The sequence below is a fragment of the Ambystoma mexicanum genome, chromosome 4p, assembly GCF_040938575.1.
Source record: "Ambystoma mexicanum isolate Mex_15411 chromosome 4p, UKY_AmexF1_1, whole genome shotgun sequence".
Taxonomy (NCBI): Eukaryota; Metazoa; Chordata; class Amphibia; order Caudata; family Ambystomatidae; genus Ambystoma; species Ambystoma mexicanum.
Genome location: NC_090927.1, coordinates 742,399,425 through 742,419,455, shown reverse-complemented (window position 1 = coordinate 742,419,455; position 20,031 = coordinate 742,399,425). Strand labels below are relative to the sequence as shown.

The 20,031-nt window shown below is 45.8% G+C and overlaps 1 protein-coding gene across 1 annotated transcript in view; it reads right to left on the bottom strand.

Moving 5' to 3' along the window:
• Nucleotides 1-20,031, bottom strand: part of LOC138452855 (uncharacterized) — a 1,928,742-nt gene that overhangs the window by 78,245 nt on the left and 1,830,466 nt on the right. The window contains exon 103 of the mRNA XM_069605205.1: nt 6,031-6,173. Coding sequence (XP_069461306.1) covers nt 6,031-6,173 — 143 coding nt within the window. The remainder of the gene's footprint in view (nt 1-6,030; nt 6,174-20,031) is intronic.

Sequence of the window (20,031 nt, the reverse complement as noted above, 5' to 3'; positions counted from 1 at the left end):
ATGCAGCCCCCAAAGACATCTGTAATGACCTGTGTCTGAAAGACAGAATGTGTGAATAGTTCACTGACCACAGCATTCCCCTCTTTACCACAAACTCAAATCACGCACCAAACCAGCGCTCAACGGTAGCTTGGCTTCCAAGGACCCAGTCACCTGATTTCAACTGAACCTACCACCCAACTAGAGCCTCCTAAAGCAAAGCCGAGCTGCAAGAATGACCCCCGTCCAGTGTCACTAGGTCTGAAACCCTTTGAAAGGCAGGAAGGCCCTCCTTAGTGTTGTGTCCAGCACTGCCTGTATGACCTGCAGCTACATCGTAGGGGTCAGATGTGACTTCTTGAGGTTTAAAGAGAATGCCAGAACATGCAGCATCCCCTTGGTCTAATGTAGGGAAAGAAACACCCTTTCCGACTGCACTATTTGCCTATTTCACCAGCCAATCCTTGAGGTAGGAGAATACCTCGACACCTGCTTGCAGCAAATGGGATGCTATGACAGTCATCACCTCAGCAAAGAGCTTTTGGGCTAATGGCAGGCTGAAGTCCAACTCCCTGATCTGCTTATGCAGGCCTGGGACCATAAATAAAAATTACCTTGCCTGCCAGGGTAGGATAGGCACATTAAAATAAGCACCCTGGAGGTCCCAGGACACTATCTATTCCCCTTACAGTAGACCTAAAATGGGCCTTGAATGTGTTGGTTACCTTTTGCGGATTGGAAAATATCTGGAGTAGAACCCGGTGCAGTGTTCTCAGTCAGGCACACATTCTGTGGCCCTTTTTGGACCATTTGATCTACTTCCACCGATGTTTGTTGCTGCAGAGTGCACTCTGGGGGAAGCATCAAGAGAGGCTGAAATCTTTTTCCGCAATTAGCAGGACCCACTGGTTTGTGGCAACAGCCCCCACTCTTCTCAACTAAGTGCCCCAGACTGCCCCCCACCAGTGTTGTGTAGAAGAGCAGACGTGCCCATCCCCGATAGATCCCACCTCCTCACCTCCAACCTATTGGATGAGCAACAGGAAGACACTGTGTATTACACCTGGTATTATTCCAATACTGCATCAAGTGTATGAGAGACGTTATGCACTCAGACAACTGTATCAAATGTACCCTCAAACTGAAGTGGTAGCAGGAGATTTGCAGACACCATTGAATATCGAGGAGATGTAAAGAGAACCTGACAGGTGCAAAGTGATGTCATAAGGAGAAGTTACAATGACCCACTGAAACGATATAAGAATACTTAAATAACAAAGATGTGATTGAAGAAAAAAGAGTAAGCATACATACAAGTGCAAAGAAACCATATATACAAAGACGATAGATAACCAGATGAGTAGTGAATGTATATATGCAGAAACGCAAGGTAGATGAGCCATATAGAAGCTTGCTGCAGTAGAAAATATAACACAGGTAAAGCGGCTATGTTGAAAAGATGGACGCCGGCTCTCGGTGATAGTAAGCAAAGAGCTCAAAGGAAAGAGATCAGGGTTGCAGAGCTGACAGAAGCTGGAAATACACATTTGTGCATGAACAAAGAATAGCTGTTGGCAAGAGATCAAGGATGGCACAGGGAGAAGCTATTGAAGCTACTGAATGGTACAAAGGAAATCAACGAGGAATGTATGCAGGACATATTTCTCTAAGATTAAGTAAATGAGCGAACATTTGTGAATGCCAAGTATTCACAACTGAAGATGCAGAAAAGCATATGTGAGATGGAGCAACCAAGTCTCCAGAGGCTGAAGAGAGTAATGACACTCAACATAATTGAATCGAATAAGCACTAAATAGAAGATGAAATGGACAAAATCATGGTCTCTTCACACGTGGTGCAAGACCAGAAAACAAGGCCTATTCATAAGCCCTGGGTCAAGATAACGATGTACCTTAACTACCATTAAAGTTCCAGAGAAGAAAACCTCCAGCAATGTCAAGTACAGAGGAAAAGCCCTGGCTGAAGGCTTGGCTGATGAGAGACGGTAGCCTAATTGGGCAAGTGGGCAGTAGTCTGACGCTGTTCTCTGCTTTGCTTACGTGCTGCTAATGAACCGAATGTCCAAGGTTGGGAGAGAAGGTCAACCAATCCAAGGCCCTACGCAACATTGAGTATACATTGTTGCAGAAGCTAATCCACTGCGATAATCTGTACTACACATCGTTAGAGGGAAGTTCAAGGCATGCCTTTCAGACAAGGGGCAATTATAGGGACTATAAGTAGATATGAGCCCCTAACCAATTCCTCCATCTGGTTTATTATTTGCCACGTATGATGACGTCATAGCTGAGGCACATCGAGGTATAAAGCCTTTGTGTACTTGAAATGTAACTGAGAGTGTGTGGACTAAAATTCATTATTCGCTAGGTTTACCTACTTTATTGAACTGATAATAAAGTAGTATTTTGTCATATTCTTTGAGCCTGTCTGCTTATTTGGGTCCAAGATGATTTGTCATGGTAATTCCATTCTGCGCATAGACGCTCCCAAAAAAGTGCTACTGCACAAAAGTAATTCCCATTCCCAGTGGGGGTATTTTTTCAGGGCAGCAAGCATATATGTTTTATGCATATCTTTTTGTAGTCAATACATCTTTGCACTAAGTAATTCATACAAATGAAAAGATGCATCTTTATCTTAAAGTCCTATACAGATCAGGTTGGAATAAGTTTCAAGCACTGCCTGGGACACAGGTTTCCTGCTTCCACTGATCTGGAAATACTGTGTAGCGCTGTGTAAGGGAAAGCTGGAGGCTAGCTCCGGTGTCGTAGTTGTTTCCTAATTTTAATAAATGTATTTTCCCTCCCAGCGTGTTTGTTGGCAGTATTTGCCTGCTATAAGGAGTAAAAGTGAATGGTACGCACTTAGCTCTAGAGCTCGGCGTAACTATTCATTGCGTCTCAACCTCACTGATGTCGCTATCCCTCCGGTCACTATATCTATCCTGCATTAAGCCAGCCTAAATTATATGGTTGGAGGCCTCAAACCCCGATACCACTACGTCACTGCTTTCTGTCAATTGACTTTTCCACAACCTGCCACAGGGCAAATTGGTAACGACCCAGAGCAGCGGTCAGACTGACAGACCACAAGCCAAAGGCACAGAGGTGAACATGTTCTTGGCCATAGCATCAATCCGCTTCTACTCTCTATCTAGAGGCAGAGCCAGCAAGGCATTAGGGCTCCCCTAGAAATGTCCACATTAATCATCAGGGAATTTCCTGCTGGGTCTTCAAATAGATAGGAGGGGTCTTCCCTAACATGTCTGTACTTTTCTTTAGATGTTCTTATTAAGTGCAGGAACTGACATCATTCTCTCCCAAATATTCATAATATTTAATAGGATCGCAGAAGCTCTCACCAATAGGGAGGAACATCTGGTCCTCGTACATTACATCAGTAAGAGCATCCTGATCACCCTGAACCACAGTGTGCAACACCTGGATATCCAATGCGCTGACCGTTCCTCTCATGACACTTGTATATGAGATGAATTCTACAGTGGGTCCCAGCAACACTTTCGGATTTTGGAGCAGTCTCATTAGAGTTGGCTGGCATCCTGTAGGTCTCTCCGTAATGATCTTCCCAGTCTACATTGCCATAATCATCATCGTTGCTTAATAAGGCATCCACTTTCCTACACAACTCTACGGCTGCATTCTCCACCCCAAAGTCCATGGGACTCCATGCCATCTCAGGCATCTTACAGGGTGCTGTAGGTGGCACCATGTCAACCTCCACCGGCACCACTTTCGATTCTACTGAGCCAGTGAAGGAGACTCTAACAAACAGGTGAACAACAAGAGTGGCTGATTCTCTTGCTGCGTCATCAGGAGCACACTAAACTGCTGATGCCCCAGAGTCTCTGGATCTGAGCTGCTATGCAGGCACAGTAGAAGGCGGCACCGCCAGCTGTTAAAACATTTCTACTAACATTGCCAATATCTCACCCAGAGGAAGGACTCCAAGTATCCTGGCACCGCGACAACTGACCTGTTAGGTTTGTCTTCAGTGGGAAAACAGCCCACCACTCTTTCACAGACTTGCCCAAGCGGCTGAGTTTTGAGAATCGGGAAGCACTCCCCGGAATAGGATCTTTTTCCATGCTGCATCCTTGAATTGGTAGAAGGACACAGATCTGTGCTGCTTCCTTGCAAGAGCGTGTTTGCTGCAGCTCCAAGGAGCCCCTTGAGCGTCTCGGGCTAGGCTGGTCTTTTTTGCCTTCTCCTGAGAGACCAGGAACCATTGTTCTGGGGACGCCTAGCCTTTAATCTCATGCCCCGGTAAGCCTTTGAATTCTTGCTGTCATGCTGGGCACCAGACACCATATGCAGCGGTGATGAACACAGTCTTGTGACACTTTCTGCAACCCTTGAAACTCCAGGGTGTTTTACTCATTTTAGCAGATATAAATACAAGAAATAATTCAAAGAATTTGATGAACTTGCTATGGTATGGTAGTGGGACTGTGACACATAGGGCATCCTGGCTCTAAGCAAACAAACATGAGAAATAAAAGAGTATGAAAAACCAGAGTAGGCAACCTGAAAGCTACACACTGGATGACACAAGAAGGTTTTTAATGATAAAGGCTAGACAGCATCGGGAGCATATTCCAAAGTTTTGGCGCTGCCACTGAAAAGGCCCCCCTTCCCCCAACGCACTCTTTTGACATCAGGGTAAAGTCAAAAGGAGGCTGTCCGCAGAATGCATTACACGGGGTGGTTTGTATTTGGAAAGCTCTACCTGGAGATATATGGCAACTTTGCCATAGTAGACCCGATGTACCAGGCACTGGGTCTTACATTTAATTCGGCAACCATCTGGAAGCCAATGCAATTTTCTAAGCAGTGGGGAGGCATGAGCCGATTCGGAAGAATTAGTTACCAGCCTCGCGGCAGAATTCTGTAGAACTTGCAACCGGTTAATGTGATATTTGGGCTGTGCCAGCAATGTAGCATTACCATAATCTATTTTGTGCCCCACAGCTTTGAAGTTCTTTCGTAGTACCGCAAACTGCGTTCTCGGAACAAAGGAGCAGTTGGCGTCTGGGAGGGCTGTGCTACTTATACCCTTGGCACCATCCTTTAGGGCAGAGCCAGCGATGACACCCTTGCAGTGGTGCCACCCGTCGCTGTGCAAGTGTGGTTAACATTTTTCCCAGGCCCCTACCTGCAGGTTAGACATTTTCAAAGATAAGGACTGTGCAGAGGAGGGTTTCGATTGGAAAGTGTCAGGATGCCTAGGTGTTTCTCAAGAAAAACAAGCCACGCCTGAATAGATTTCTTTACTGTATCGAGTGGGAGTGTCCAATGAAGAGTAATGCTTGCTTCTCAGAACCAATGTGTCCTTCCATATCCTCGGACAGGGCGACAAGGTGCAGTGCAGCCCTGTACATTTCTGAAACTTCATCGATCTGAGCATTTTAGGGGACGAGTATCCCATTGTTGTCTCCCATGAATGCATGAGTTCTTACATTAAGGCACCGTTAAGGGACAGAAACAAGTAACACCCTTCGTAACAGTACACAATGTTTAACTTTGAGAAATGTATAATGAAGCCCTCATCACTTTTGTGTTTTACTTGAGTTCTTTACAGGTACAGGACATAAATAACAACACTTTTAGGATGGACCTACCTAGACACATTTTCATGGGGACAATGGCGTGCTTTTGGGTATGATTGTGGGCTGATGATTAGTGCACACTGGCAGACGCTTGTCACCAAAGACGGTTTTGTAGGTCTTGCCTACTCCCCCTCACACAGCAGATATATTGGTATGTGTATGCCATTTGTACTATTAGCAACCACACATCTAGTGTGTGCCAACATACATATCCAGAAATCGCTTTGATAAATACAAGCCAACATTGAATTATGAGTCATATTGGAGCTCTGTCTTTACACAGAAAATGTACTTTTCTTTTTTCGAAGTAAAGGTGTGGAGGACCATGGTGTGCCTCGTGCTGTAAATGTTAATAGGCACATGGGCGCAGGAGGTCTTCATCTTGAGTATGTCGGGAACTTACCCGACTCCATCCCCTGGGCACTTTGGGCATGAGGGAACAGCAGACATCCCATAACTCAGTCACTGTCATCGGCCTCGTGAGACTTCCGCCTCCAGCTTGTTGACCATGAAGTTTGGCAACTGCTACCGAAGTGTGCCCGGAAACTGATGTAAGACATAAATGCAAGGAGATGTTTAGGACTTGGCAAAAATATGAACATGCTGGCCAACAAACACTCTCACAATTACAAACATAAGCATTGCATTTTAAGCGTTGACATTTTGAAGAATTGTCTCTCACTTGAACATCAGTTATCTTAGGTGCATCACGAGGGCGCTATAGCAACAGTCTGTGCTTCCAGTGGTTTTACATATGCTCAGCTGGCTACAATTCACATCACCATATAACTTCTAACTGCATAACACACATAGATCAGAATTCTAAGAACAGGTAGGCTCATGAGTAGAATGGAAAAAGCAGGCTCAGGCAGTACAGCTAAATATAAAAAAAGTAAAAGCTAGCTATTTTGAAGAACGTTGTACTATATGGCAGCCCAGCTACCAGTGCTAAGGGGCAAAAGGACTCTAGAAAAAGGTAACATGTGAAGAAGAAACCAAAGTTGAACCACATTTTAAGAAAATGTCCTCAAGAGAAATGTTCAAAATTAATGAATGATTAACGCAATTCAAAATCACTGTTTTTCAGTGTTTTAGAATCTGTGAGGTACAGCCTCACAACCAGTGCAAAGGGACAAAATGACTCTAGAAAAAGGTAAAATGTGAAGAAGAAACCGAAGTTAAACTACATTTTAAGAATGTTTTAGAGTCTGTGAGGTACTGCATGTTATAAAAAGGGAGAGTGGGTCAATTATATGCAGAATATGCTTTTTAGCAGCACAATCTGTGAGAATGGGGAGGTCTGCCCCAAATTCCTTGAGGCATTTACTGGACTGGCAACAACGTGATCATGGGGGCGGGGGGTTGTTGATTTGATCGAGAGGTGCCCCTTCTAGGCGTTACAACTATCGAGCAAGCTCTCTGCATTTAGATTTGAAGAGATGATGTTGAAATTGATACACAGGCATTAAAAGTTTTTTTTGTAAAGAGAACTAGATATGACAATATCAGAGAGCTGATTTTTGTGACATGCCTAAACAGATTTCGCCCCAGATCGCTGCCAGTGCTGATTATTGATGCTAAAAAGGGCGCTTGTGCTACTTGTCTTTTCCTTCAGAAATGTAATTTTGCAGTTATCTTTCCAAAACTTTTTGCGGCCTTGTATAGTGATGCCAAAGGACACGTTTAGTTCACGGAATTCTATCAGATACTTGTTCATTATGGCAATGCATGAAACCAGGCCTTTTCCAATCAATTCATCCAGAAAACCACTGCATGAAGGAATTCAGAGACATGATGACATCCGGAGTATCCAGATTGGGGAAAACTTGTCAAAGATTTCAAGATAGGCAGACGGTCCCATGGTCTTATTATGCAACCCATACCCTTACTGTAGAGTTTGGCCAACTATCTGGGTTGAAAGCATCAACCACTGACTTTATTGGTCATCAGTGTTGATGAATAAACCCAAGGTACTAACCATGAAATGAAGATAGGCATTCCTAGGTCCATATGTCCTGGACATGTGAAAATCTACATACTGAAATGCTTCAGCACATGGAACTCACCATGAAACGTATGCCAAGAATCTTGGAGAACAATCATCAGATTAAAAATAAGGTGTCATTCATGTGATATGTGGAATGGTGCCTGCAGCAAAAAACACATTTTGAAATGCAGGAGGACTGCAACTGCACCAACATGTGACAGCTGGATTCAGAATATTACCTTTTTTGTTAGCAAGGAAAGACATGTGTGGCAATAAAAAAATATATACATACATTACATTTTTATTTAAGGATCAGTATGTTTTACTATTTGTCTAGCTTGTCATTTGCTGCAGACTCCTCTCGTTGATATTGCTACCTCACTGAGTGCATACCATGTTGTTGATGGAAAATTTTCAACCATTTTCTAATAAAACGTTATTACTATAGCTGGTGAATATTAACTGGGGTAAGTGAAGGACTTGTGAATTTGTTTCTGAATACTTCAGAAACGATCATACTTGAAAATGAATGGTGGAGTCAGACGCAGAGTCTTTGGGTCTGCAACTGCTGCGTTTCTACTCACTGAATCTGCCATCAGCGTTATTGTGTATCCTGTCCTCTTTCTACTGCTATTATTCATCCCGCCTGCATCCAGCCTGCATCAGTATAAAACCTATCCATTCCGCGGACGCAGAGTCTTTGGGTCTGTGGCCCGGCTCTGAGCATTGAGCATTTCGAGAGACTTTGCTGGTGCTTGTGGCGTGGTGTAAATCCCTACGCCCCCTGTCCGTAGCATTCTACATACCGGAACTAAGATAATCCCGGCAAACATTTCCTGACATAGTTATTCCTGAGGTGCTACGAACAACGGTGAACACAACTCAGCCTGAACCACCCCTTGCAGGCTGACTGATGAGACGGTCTCCAACCAATGAATTTAGGTGAAACCAAGGTGAGCAACACTTTTCTCTGTGCAACCTCTCTCTCCTCTCCCTGATTATCGTACGCACTATAAGCACCCGTTTAAATCTCTCCCACTACGTTAAGCATCTGGAACATGAGAGATTGTTGAAAGCTACCTAGTGACTGCAGCTGCCACGGGTGTTCCGGGCAACAGTAGGCATTATCATATCCCTTTTCGATCATCGCTCTCAGCAGAACTGCTCGTCTGCACCTTCATCTAGTGCAGAAAATATTTGGCGTGCAAGAGACTGCAGGGAAACCACCCTTTGATCGCCATTGTTATAAGACACGCCAACCCAGAGCGGCTTGCAGGAGACTGCTGGGATTAGCCCTTTGATCCTGCTCACCAGCGATCTTCCTTAGCACGACGTTACAGCCCTTTTTCGTTAGACGGCAAGGGCTCGGCATGGAACTGTTAGAAAATGCCTGGCAGCACGAAGTCTAAGTCCATAAAAGACACTTACGGGACCTAAAACAAGTCTTCGTAGCAAGCTGAGGACGTTCTGCTACTACCGTGAACGAGCTGAAACAGCTAACACTGGAACAAAACCATGCACAAAAAAAGAGGACCACCACTTGAAACAACTAAGGAGGAGGAGTTTGAACGCTGCGTGCAGCACAATGCAGCTCCCCTGTCGGAAGTGGACACCAACCCTATGGCTAACCGACGACTGGAGCAAGTCCAAGATCCTGTCACTGAGCTTTGGGAACAAGGAACAATGAATAACCCCGCAAGTGAGACGGCCATTCTTAGTCACCAACCGAGGCCGACGAAAGTTGCTCAACATGCGACATCCGAACCTAACTTGCATCTGGCGAACGCTTGTTGCAATAAGGAAAGCAGCACAGAGAATACACATGAAGACGCTAAAGACATGTGATGACAGACGAGAATCAGCAAAGAACAAACCCTGAGAAGAGCCAGTCCTACCCGTGTATACCCCCTTCAAGAGAGGACTGCGCAGGCTCTTCCCCAGAACAACAACCGGAATTGCAAGAGGCAAAAGAAATGACACAAATAGGGGAGACACACCCCAAGGTGAACCACACAACCCCCAGGCACCTATAATCCAGAAACTCTTGGCTTGGAGCACAAAAGCCCAATGCATCCAGAATGTGGAGTAAAGCAATATCCTTCAGAAATTTCCAAGCAAGAACTGACTGCAACCATACCTCACAACCAGTCAATGCGAACTTCACTAACGAACATTTCAAAAAAGGAACAGGCGAGACTCGCAAAGCTAAAATGGCTCCAAACCCATGCCCTCACAGCTCAGAGTAAAGATTATGCTAACCATCATTCACCTAGTAGGAACCCCACAGCTGTCAGGCTATCACTTGACATCACTGAGAATGAATCTAAAATGAACAGTGTCGAAAAACGATAAGAAATATTTGGCGATATCTCAATGTCAAGATTCCCTGAATCCACCTCCACCCCGCTGGTGAATCATATTCCGTTAACCACGACTATGAATCAACAAAGGAAATTACAGGAATTTACTTTCATGCCGCTGGTGAATCATATCCTGCCAAGCACGATTATGAAGCAACAAAGGAAACGACAGGAAACAAAGCCAAATTCTGATAAGGAAAGCTTACCTAATCAATTTACTTATGACTTTGAAGAGTCCTTCTATACACCTCCGGTTCAACCCGAAAACCAGAACCTGAATGCAATAAAGGTAAAGAAGAACTATGATACCAAAACCCTGCAGCCTGCGAACCCAGAGCACAATGAAGAAAACCAGCCAAGAATTCCAAAGACAATGGGCCTCATTACAAGTGCTCCGGTCCGGAATTAACGCTGCCGGTATAACCATACCGGCACCTTCTCCGCATCCGCCCAATCGTGACCCGCGGCCCCGGAAATAGCACCTCCCCCAACCACCACCGCAGAGTTAAGGGTCCCATAAAGTCCACCTGCACGGAAACCCCTCCGTTACCGGCAATACGAAACACTGCGAGCATCACAACGAGCGCGGACACGGAAACACCGCTAGAAAAATGGCGTTAAAACCGTGATCACGGTGACGGTACCGCCGCCAACGCGAACATGACGTTAAACAGTGCCTGCTGAACTGAATCAGGGCACAGGTGCACCAAATCAGCCCAGCTGGACCCAGCAGCACACTGGGAGCCTACAAAAGGGCCGCACCCCGCCCAACACAACACAAAACCATGCAGGCATCAGCTCTAGTAGCACTTGGACTGGGCCTACTCAACCAACAGGCAGCACTGCACATGATGGCAGTAATGGTGCAGAGGAGGAGGCGGAGGCGGAGGAGGCGCATGCGCCAACCAGCCAACCCTGCGCCTATGGCAAATCCCATTGTCCAGCCGGCACAACCCCGCAGGCAGCCTGCAATACCACGCATCAGGGCCTCACCCTGGAACCTTACCCCAGGACAGATCCACACACTATACCGGCTGGACCGTCCAACAATCCTGTACATCACTGCCATGATTGAGGACAACATCAGCAGCCACATAGACACCCCCACTGCCATCCCCCCCCTCCTGAAGGTTGTGTCTGTGCTGTATTTCCTTGGCACTGGCACCTATCAACACACGGTCGGTGAGCTGCGCGGCATATCACAACCCTGTTTTTCAAAAATCCTGGTACAGGTACTGGCTGCCCTGTTGCGCGATGTGTCGGAACACATAGCCCTAACCCGTACCCTCCCCGAGGTCATTGCTACCAAGTTGGCCTTCCATGCCATAGCAGGCATGCCAAATTGCATAGGTGCAGTTGACTGCACCCACATTGAGCTGACAGTACCACGTGCAATTGAGATGGTGTTCCGCAATAGGAAACAGTATCACTCATTGAATGTACAGATGGTATGTGATGCCACGCTACTGATTACACACTGCTGCGCACGTTTCCCAGGCTCAACCCATGACTCAATGGTACTGTGGAATTCCACGTTGCCATGGTACATGGAACGCTATGCTGGACAAAACACATGGCTATTAGGTGAGTAAAGCTGACAATGCTCCGACCCTGTTGAAGTGGTGTATGTGTCTCCAGGCCAATGAGCAATGTGAGTGTGCCGCTGTGAGTGCACATGCATCACCCCCCCTGCCATCAACCAAATAGACAGCGGATCCCAAACATCACAAAGGAAGACATGACAGGTCAACACAGTGTGCCCGTACACACCCTGCCACATGACACACACAGCCGATACTGTCACTGTCCCATACACCTTGTGCCACTGCAAACACCCACCCACAAATGGAACACTGCCCTCCCAATGCACATGATGCCTGTAAATGAGACGCCCTGCATTAACTACTTCATTACAGTGGAGTCACTCTGCCATGTGTGCACATCACTGCACTATGCCATACTCACAATCAAATGTCACCAGCAGGGCAGAGTACACATGCACGTAAATGTGTAGGTCAATATCCATTTGGCTACATCCACTGTGATGGCCGATAAACACTTCCAACCACTGCACGGCACACATGCATGAATGAACAATGATACAAAATAGCACAGCATCAGATGAAGACATGATACAACAAACACTGACATGCCCCCCCATCTACATCCCATGTAGGTGATGCTGGATATGCACTCACGCCATGGATGATGACACCTGTGTGGAGACCAAGGAACAGGCATGAAGAGGCGTACAATAGGGCACATGTCAGCACACGTGGAATGATTGAGAGGACATTCGGACTGCTGAAGGCCTAGTTCCGCTGTTTGAGCAGATCTGGCGGATCACTGCTGTACAGCCCAGTGAAGACGGGCAGAATCACGCTTGTATGTGCCATGATGCGCAATCTCTGCCTGCGCAGGAACATCACAATGTCCCCAGACGCAGATGAAGAAGATGGGGATGGAGATGGGGATGGGGATGGGATGGCACCACCTCCCCCTGGGGGTCCACTTGATGGCCAAAGAGCACGGGATGAACTGATTCGCATTCACTTTTGAGACACAGCACATTCACAGCAATGCATGGACATGGTGATGACAATAAATGATTTGTTGTACTGCAAATGAAATGATAGATGTCCACACATGTATGTTTTGATTTCAAATGATGATATATTGATGAATTAACAACAGGGAAGGAGGTGCAATGGTTAGGGAAGCTGTACACCAGTGCCCACCCACCACCCAGACGTACCCACCCCCACCCAGGCCCCAATGTTCAAACACCCAAAACAACCTTCCCCAGCACTCAAACGTACCCACCCCTCACACCCTTCAAGTCAACGTGTGTCCTGCAGTGCCCCACACACATGCCATCACTTCCGTGTGCGCTTCTGTGCCTGTGAATCCTTGCCCGAGAGCCCCGTTAGCCGACTCGAGCGCCTCCTTGGACTGGCAGTAGTGGAGCTGGATGGGGTGGTGGTATTGGATGGCACAGAATCAGGTATAAATGGCATACGTGCAATATTTGCCTGTTGCCCAATCAACATGGACTCTATGAGCCTGGAGGTGTTGTCATTACCCTCTCGCACATGGCGTGCCAGGGTGACAATAGTGCTGGCAAAGCGTCCAATGGACCTTGATAGGCGACGCACTGACGTGCTGTAGCACTCCCTCTGCAGCCTAGATTCCTCGAGCTGCCTCTCCACCAGCTGGGTGAGGGTAGCCTGCTGCTCCTCCATCCGCTGCATCCGGGAATTAAGCTCTGCCATAGATGGGGTGGGTGACCTCATGGGACTTCGGAGTGATGTGGGACTAAACTCCAGCTGATGGAAGGATCCCAGGTCATCAAATGTGGGCATCTCCCCCTGTGGCCCAGTATCAGAGTGCTCTGCCGGGGCACTGTTGTCACTACAGGCCGCCTCCTCTGCAGTGCAGCTGCCTTCTGTGTTGGTTTGGGTGGGCACGATGGGTTCCCGTGGCACCTGTGTTAACTCAGGCAGCGTGGAGACGCTGGGGATGTTGGTGGTGGTGGCCAGCACATTTGTTGCAGTTGGTAGTGGGGGCAGAGATGTCGAACTGCTGGCAGCATCCTCTTGTGCAGGGGCGGTGGCTTGGACAAGTGCCGGTGCAGATTGCCTGGCCTGTTGTGCAGTATCACTGTCACTTGACACGGCTGTGGGGACACAGAGGACATGCAATTAGAGTTGTGGTGGTGGCTGATGGGTGCATCATACAGGTTGATCATTCAATAGTGTTAGTTACATGCATCTGATTGTTGGGGGTATGCATTGTTGTGATACTGGTTGCCATACGGATCATGATGGGTCCTTTGGCCCAGTCATGCACTGCTTGGGGGGGAGGGTTGTTAATGGGTCCTTTGGCCCAGTCATGCACTGCTTGGGGGGGGAGGGTGTTAATGTGTACTTTGGCCCAGTCATGTACTGCTTGGAGGAGAGGGGGGTTGTTAATGGGTCCTTTGGCCCAGTCATGCACTGCTTGGGGGGGGGGTTCTTAACGGGTCCTTTGGCCCAGTCATGCACTGCTTGGGGGGGGGGGGGGGGGTTGTTAATGGGTCCTTTGGCCCAGTCATGCACTGCTTGGGCGGGGGTTGTTAATGGGTCCTTTGACCCAGTCATGCACTGCTTGGGGTGGGAGGGGTGGGTTGTTAATGGGTCCTTTTGCCCAGTCATACCATCAACATATTCTCATGTGGCATTCATGTTTCACCACTTACCAGCATCTGCAGGTGGGCTCACTCCTGCCTCAGCCTCCACGATCCCATGGATGCCCTCAAGGTGGAGGACACTGCTGCAATGCTCCTCCCATGCTTGCGGCCTCAGTGGGGAAGGGGGTCCTCCACACTTCCTTCCTCCGCTGCTGTGTGGCACGCCGTTGATCGGCACTGAACAGCATCTCTGCATGCTCCACTATATGCTCCACCAGAACAGTTAACTCCGCCTCACTAAAGCGCTGTTGGTGCTGCCTCTGAGCTGGAATCCTAGCAGACATGCTGGTGGTCCCTTTTGCCTTCTTACAGTGTGGATTCTGCTTGTGCTGACTCTGGATCGCAATGGATTGTTCTTTATATGATGGCCGCCTCTCTGTTTCCTGTTTTGGCAATCATGGTATTTCCGGTTCCGTGTCCGTGGCGACGGAGGCGGACACGATTTTTGCGCTACTTGTGGCAGCGCTATGTCCATTTCCGTGGCTTTTTCCGTGATGGCGGTAACAAAGTTTCCGCATCCTTGTGGTGCGCGCGACCGACAGCACGTAATCGGACGGTCTTTCTGCAAGCTTGCAGACACGGAGACTTAGTTACTGCCGTCACGGAACCACCGCGGTCCAAACCTGACAGGTTGTAATGAGGCCCAATGATGGACCTGCAAAACATGTTAATAGCAGTTGTTTCACAATCCATGATTCCCTTTCTCAAATTACACGAAAATATCAAAGACACTATTCGCGATCAAGCGACTCTACTAGCTCTAATCCATTCAAAGCAGGTATACACGGAGAACTTCATAAATACAATCAAAAAAAGACTGGACTCTAAAGCTGATCAATCATTGACATGGCAACAAGGACTGTTTGAAATTGCGAGAGGAGATCGAGAGGAGAAAATCAGATTGATGACTAGCGTTATGGTTTGGGTGCAAGCGGCACAGCAACAACAGAAACACCCAGAAGCTAGCCCTGGAAGTATTGCAAAGACTGCAACTACACTCACTATTCCTGCAGCTACCAGATAGGTGCAACCTCCAAATGGTGGAATTGACAACTTCTCCATACTGCAACCCACTATTGTAAGCCACACAAGGAAACCTGCAGAGCAAGCTGGTGGTGAGATCTTCCAAATATTTGCACCAAGTAAGAACCTCGTGAAAACTCAAAATGAAAAGCAACAAAAGAAAAAAAAACATATTACAACTAAACAGACGGGTTCACGAGCTTTCTTACGCACAATAAAACAACTAACAGTGCAACCAGCCAAACCAGCTCCTGATCTTTATCTCCAAGGGGGGACAAAAGAGACAGGTAGCATTGCAGCGACAATGAAGGCTGCAGGCCAACTGACGGCAAACCCTGCAACAACTGATGAGAACACTGAGGGTATCTTAAAAGAGCTACTCAACCTCACAAAGCATATGGAGCAACAGGAGGATGTCGGACAGTGCAACATTATCTCACTGAATGATTCCATTAAGATAATTGTAGATGAATATAGAGCAATCACACAGGAGAGCTTCAAACTTATGTGCGAAGACATCTAAGACGACTCCCTGATAGATGAAACCACATCATCCATGGAGAACCCTACAGATGAAGAAATCTCTGATGATACTCTTGAACCCAGATTAAGTCGGGCGTCTGAGAACGAGCGATTGAGAAACCAGAATCACAGACACCGTACATCAAATAATCAGCTAGAAGAAACCCATCAACAAAGAGTCGGTACAGAGGAAGGATTGCAAATCGAAGAGCACATATGCCTCCCCGACTTTGTAAATCCCATGCCTGATCGAATCCAGCATAGCCTGCGAATACAAAACTTAACTCGCAGGAATGAGTGGCTGATCCTGAACAGAACTAACATCCTCTTACTATTAGAAGCAATACCCCAGCTGAATTCAATTGCCTCCAGGGATATTAAGCTCATAACATTTGAAGACCATGCTCGATTAGATAGATCACCACTGGAACTATGGGACAGACGTGTGATGGAAAAAATTATTTTGCAAAAAAAAGCCCTACCGAATCTGGGATTTAGCTGTAAGCAAACTGAACCACAAGAGAAAGCTGAAGCATCGACCTGGAGAAGGAAAGAAGGCAAACCTGCATCAACTGAGAACTTTGAAGGTGATCAACGGGCGAACACAAGACATGAATCAAACCAGGCAACACAGGCGCAGCACGAATTACCAAAAGCATTTGCAAGAAGCCAGAATCTCTCAAGACAGCAAAAACAACCACCATGAATATGACGAAGTCTCATCCAACACTATGCCAGACGCATCATCCTTGTCATACCCATCAATGAAAAATGAAACTCACTGGTCCCTGTGCACCTGGAATACAAGAGGGAACAGCCACTTATTCAACCAGTCATTACAAGAACTAGAATATATCAATACTGTCTGCCTACAAGAAACATGGCTGATGGAAACACCAAGTTCTGAAGGTTTCATCACTTTTTTGCACCGTGCTATCAAAGGAACACATGGCAGACCCTCTGCAGGGCTTCTGACCCTGATTAAAATCACACCACAATGGACTATCCTAAGCAACAAAAACATCACTCCATAGACGCAAAACACCATAGTCCAAATTCAGCAAAAAGAATGCACCAATAGCCTGAGAAAAATTGACCGACTGATATCCATTATGAATCTATATTGGAACCCCGCAAATTTGAATGATAACTCTTTCGTAGACGGGGTATTTCTAACTATTGATGAAACAATTGCGGAGTACCAACATGCCGAATTTATCATCTGCAGCGATTTAAATATTCACTTATACACAAATCTCGGAGAACGAATGGAGCATGCAGACCTATCCATCCACGCCAAGAGGTGGCAGAAAGAAATAATCATGCGAAACCTCAGACAAGTCGACCAGCCTAAAGATCATTTGAATACAACCCTAGCAACGTGGGTACGAGGCAACTCAATGGCTATAATAGACTATATATATCTATCAGCAGAGCTAATGGAATCAATAACGAGAATAATGAGCGAGCCAACAGCAAGAAGTGACCATCATCAGTTAACAGTTAAATGACACGGTCTGTGCGAACCCAGCAAGCGTGGTCGATGCCCACAGATAGAAGTCACCATAAAAATCTCAGATTACGCATGACCTATGTGCAAACTTTGGATGTAACAAACCGTATTCAACAACCAATGGCGACAGATGCAGGCAAGCTCAACTATGAAGGTTTTTTGATCCCTTTCCTAAAACCAAACAAGACGAGTGGATCTAAGTTGCATAAGCACCCTTATAATGCTGAACTTGCACGGAAAAAAAAGAGATGCGCATGGCCATACGCAACCTAGAAAATGTGAATGGGTTGTCACGCATCGTGCAGAGAAAAAGAATAAAACAAGCTTACGTAAATTGGAGAAAATCCTACCGTGCGATACTATCTCAAGATGACGCAGAAGCCATTATGAAGACTTATAAGAACCACAACCCAAGAGCTTTATGGAATCTCTTAAACAACAACAACGACAGTAAACAACTAGCCCGGACGGCAAATGTAACACTACAGAAATGGACCCAGCACTTTGCGGACATGTACAGTGACCGCCCCACAGCCATGATCAACACAGAACAAACTGGGGCCAAGAAGTGGGAGATTTACTGCAACAAGCAGGATCTATCAGAGAACTTCCGTAAACTGAACACCTCTCGAGCCCCGGGACCTGACGGTCTCTCAAATGCAAGTTTAAAACAGAATGCTGAGCTCTGGATCACTTTAATGATACAACTACTAGCGGCGATAAACAAACTGAACCAAATTCTGCCATCATGGAAAACTGCCACAATAGTCCCAATATATAAACAGGGCCCTCAAGACAACCCACAGAACTTTAGACCTATTGCATTGCTCGATCCATTAAAGAACAATCTTTGCTGCTATGCTACTTAAAAAGCTGAAGGAGGGGGGGGTAAGAAAACCAATCGATTTTCAATACGCCAAACAGGTTTCACGCCCAATGTGGGAACAAATGTAAACTTGATTATAATGAACCTGAGCAAGCACAAAGCCATAGAAAGGAAAACGATGGTTTACGCAGCATTTATTGACCTACATATGGCGTTTGATTCTATTTCAAGACCGAAGCTGTGGAAGAAGTTAACAGCTTGGAACTGCCGACCGATATATTAGAACCAATCAAGCTGCTTTACTCTAACACCTCAATTGTGGTAAGATTATTGAAGGATAGTATACCTACTCCTCCTATAAAGACAGCAAAGGGGCTTAACCAAGGATGCCCCTTGGCAGCCACCCTTTACAACTTGTATACAGCAGACTGTGAAGAACATCTAAGTAACACAGCCTTGAATCCCCCGAAACTGAATTCCATTGCAGTTCCAGCATTGATGTATGCTGATGGTATCATCTTACTGGACAAAACAACCTCGGGGCTACACAGAGTCTTCACCTCATGGGGGTCTATATGAATGCAAATGAACTACGCATTAACACTGCTAAATCGAAAATGTGGCCGTGGTGAAACACCCCTTAAATAAGCAAAGGCCATTGAAATTGACCATTGATGAAAAATGCCTAGATGAAGTGAGAACATTTAAATATCTAGGCATCACGATAAATCAATCAAAAATCGAAAAACAATGGTTTACCACCCTAGAAGGAAAAATGCAAAGCCTAGCTAGCCAAGGATGCGTGCTCCACCGGAAGTTTGGCAAATTCTCAATTAAGCCTATTCTGTCATTCTACAGACAGAAAGTGATTCCTGAAATCACCTATGGAAGTGATGCAATGACCTACATGTAACCTAAAAACTCGACAAGATTAGAGGCAATGTTCTGGAGAAAAATCCTAAGATTACCCACCTCGTACCCAATGACGAGAATTCGGCATGAAATTGCTACACAATCATTATCATCAATAGCAACTAGATTTATTGTGCAAACTCCTGACTGAAGAGAAAATACCAGCAATTAAAATTTTGAAAGGCAACCCCACGGCCATGAATAATGCAGTCCTCCAAACATGGAATGAATATCTATTACGACAGCTCGCGAACAAAGACATATCAGTCTAAATGCTCACGAAACGACCTCAGCAGGCAAAAAAGAAACGTGCGGAAAACGACTGGATTAAGACGTGCAACGCCAAAATGAATGAGATCCCAAAGTACATGGAAAGGTTTCCTGATTGTATGGTGCGCACAACTTATATGGAAATCTGGCTCAACACTCTACCCACTAGAGAAGAATTAGCTATGGCACGGCTAATTCCCAAGACAGAACGATATTGCCGATTCTGCCAAAACAGTTTAGTGTCAGAAACGATACACCATCTATTAATGGTATGTCCAGAACTGATACAAAAAAGGCTGATTTTTGACAAATATTTCAATATCTCAGCCCAGCAGATGGATACGGACGCTCGATGGTCATTACTAATGAATGGACAAGAAAATAAACACATTTTTACGGTTGTGCAATTCCTGTGGAATGTTCTGGGACTGGACAACAGAACACTTGAGAACCATATGGAGGGTTCTTGGACGGCTACTTGATCCATTGTGGTATCACAGACCTAGAACAGGAAGTTTCCTTTTATTTTACTGTGGAGTAAACCTTAATGAGAAATATGCAATATTTGCAAATTAAAAGTTTATAATAAACTATATCATTAAAAAAAATTAAAAAAAGAATGTGAGTGAATGAAAATAAAAACCTATTTTATATTTCAAAAGGTAGGAGATTGGGATTCAGACAGTGTACTGAATATTTTGGCTACTGTATTTATATTAGATATTCAAACAATTGTACTGTGATATTATTAGAAATACTGCAC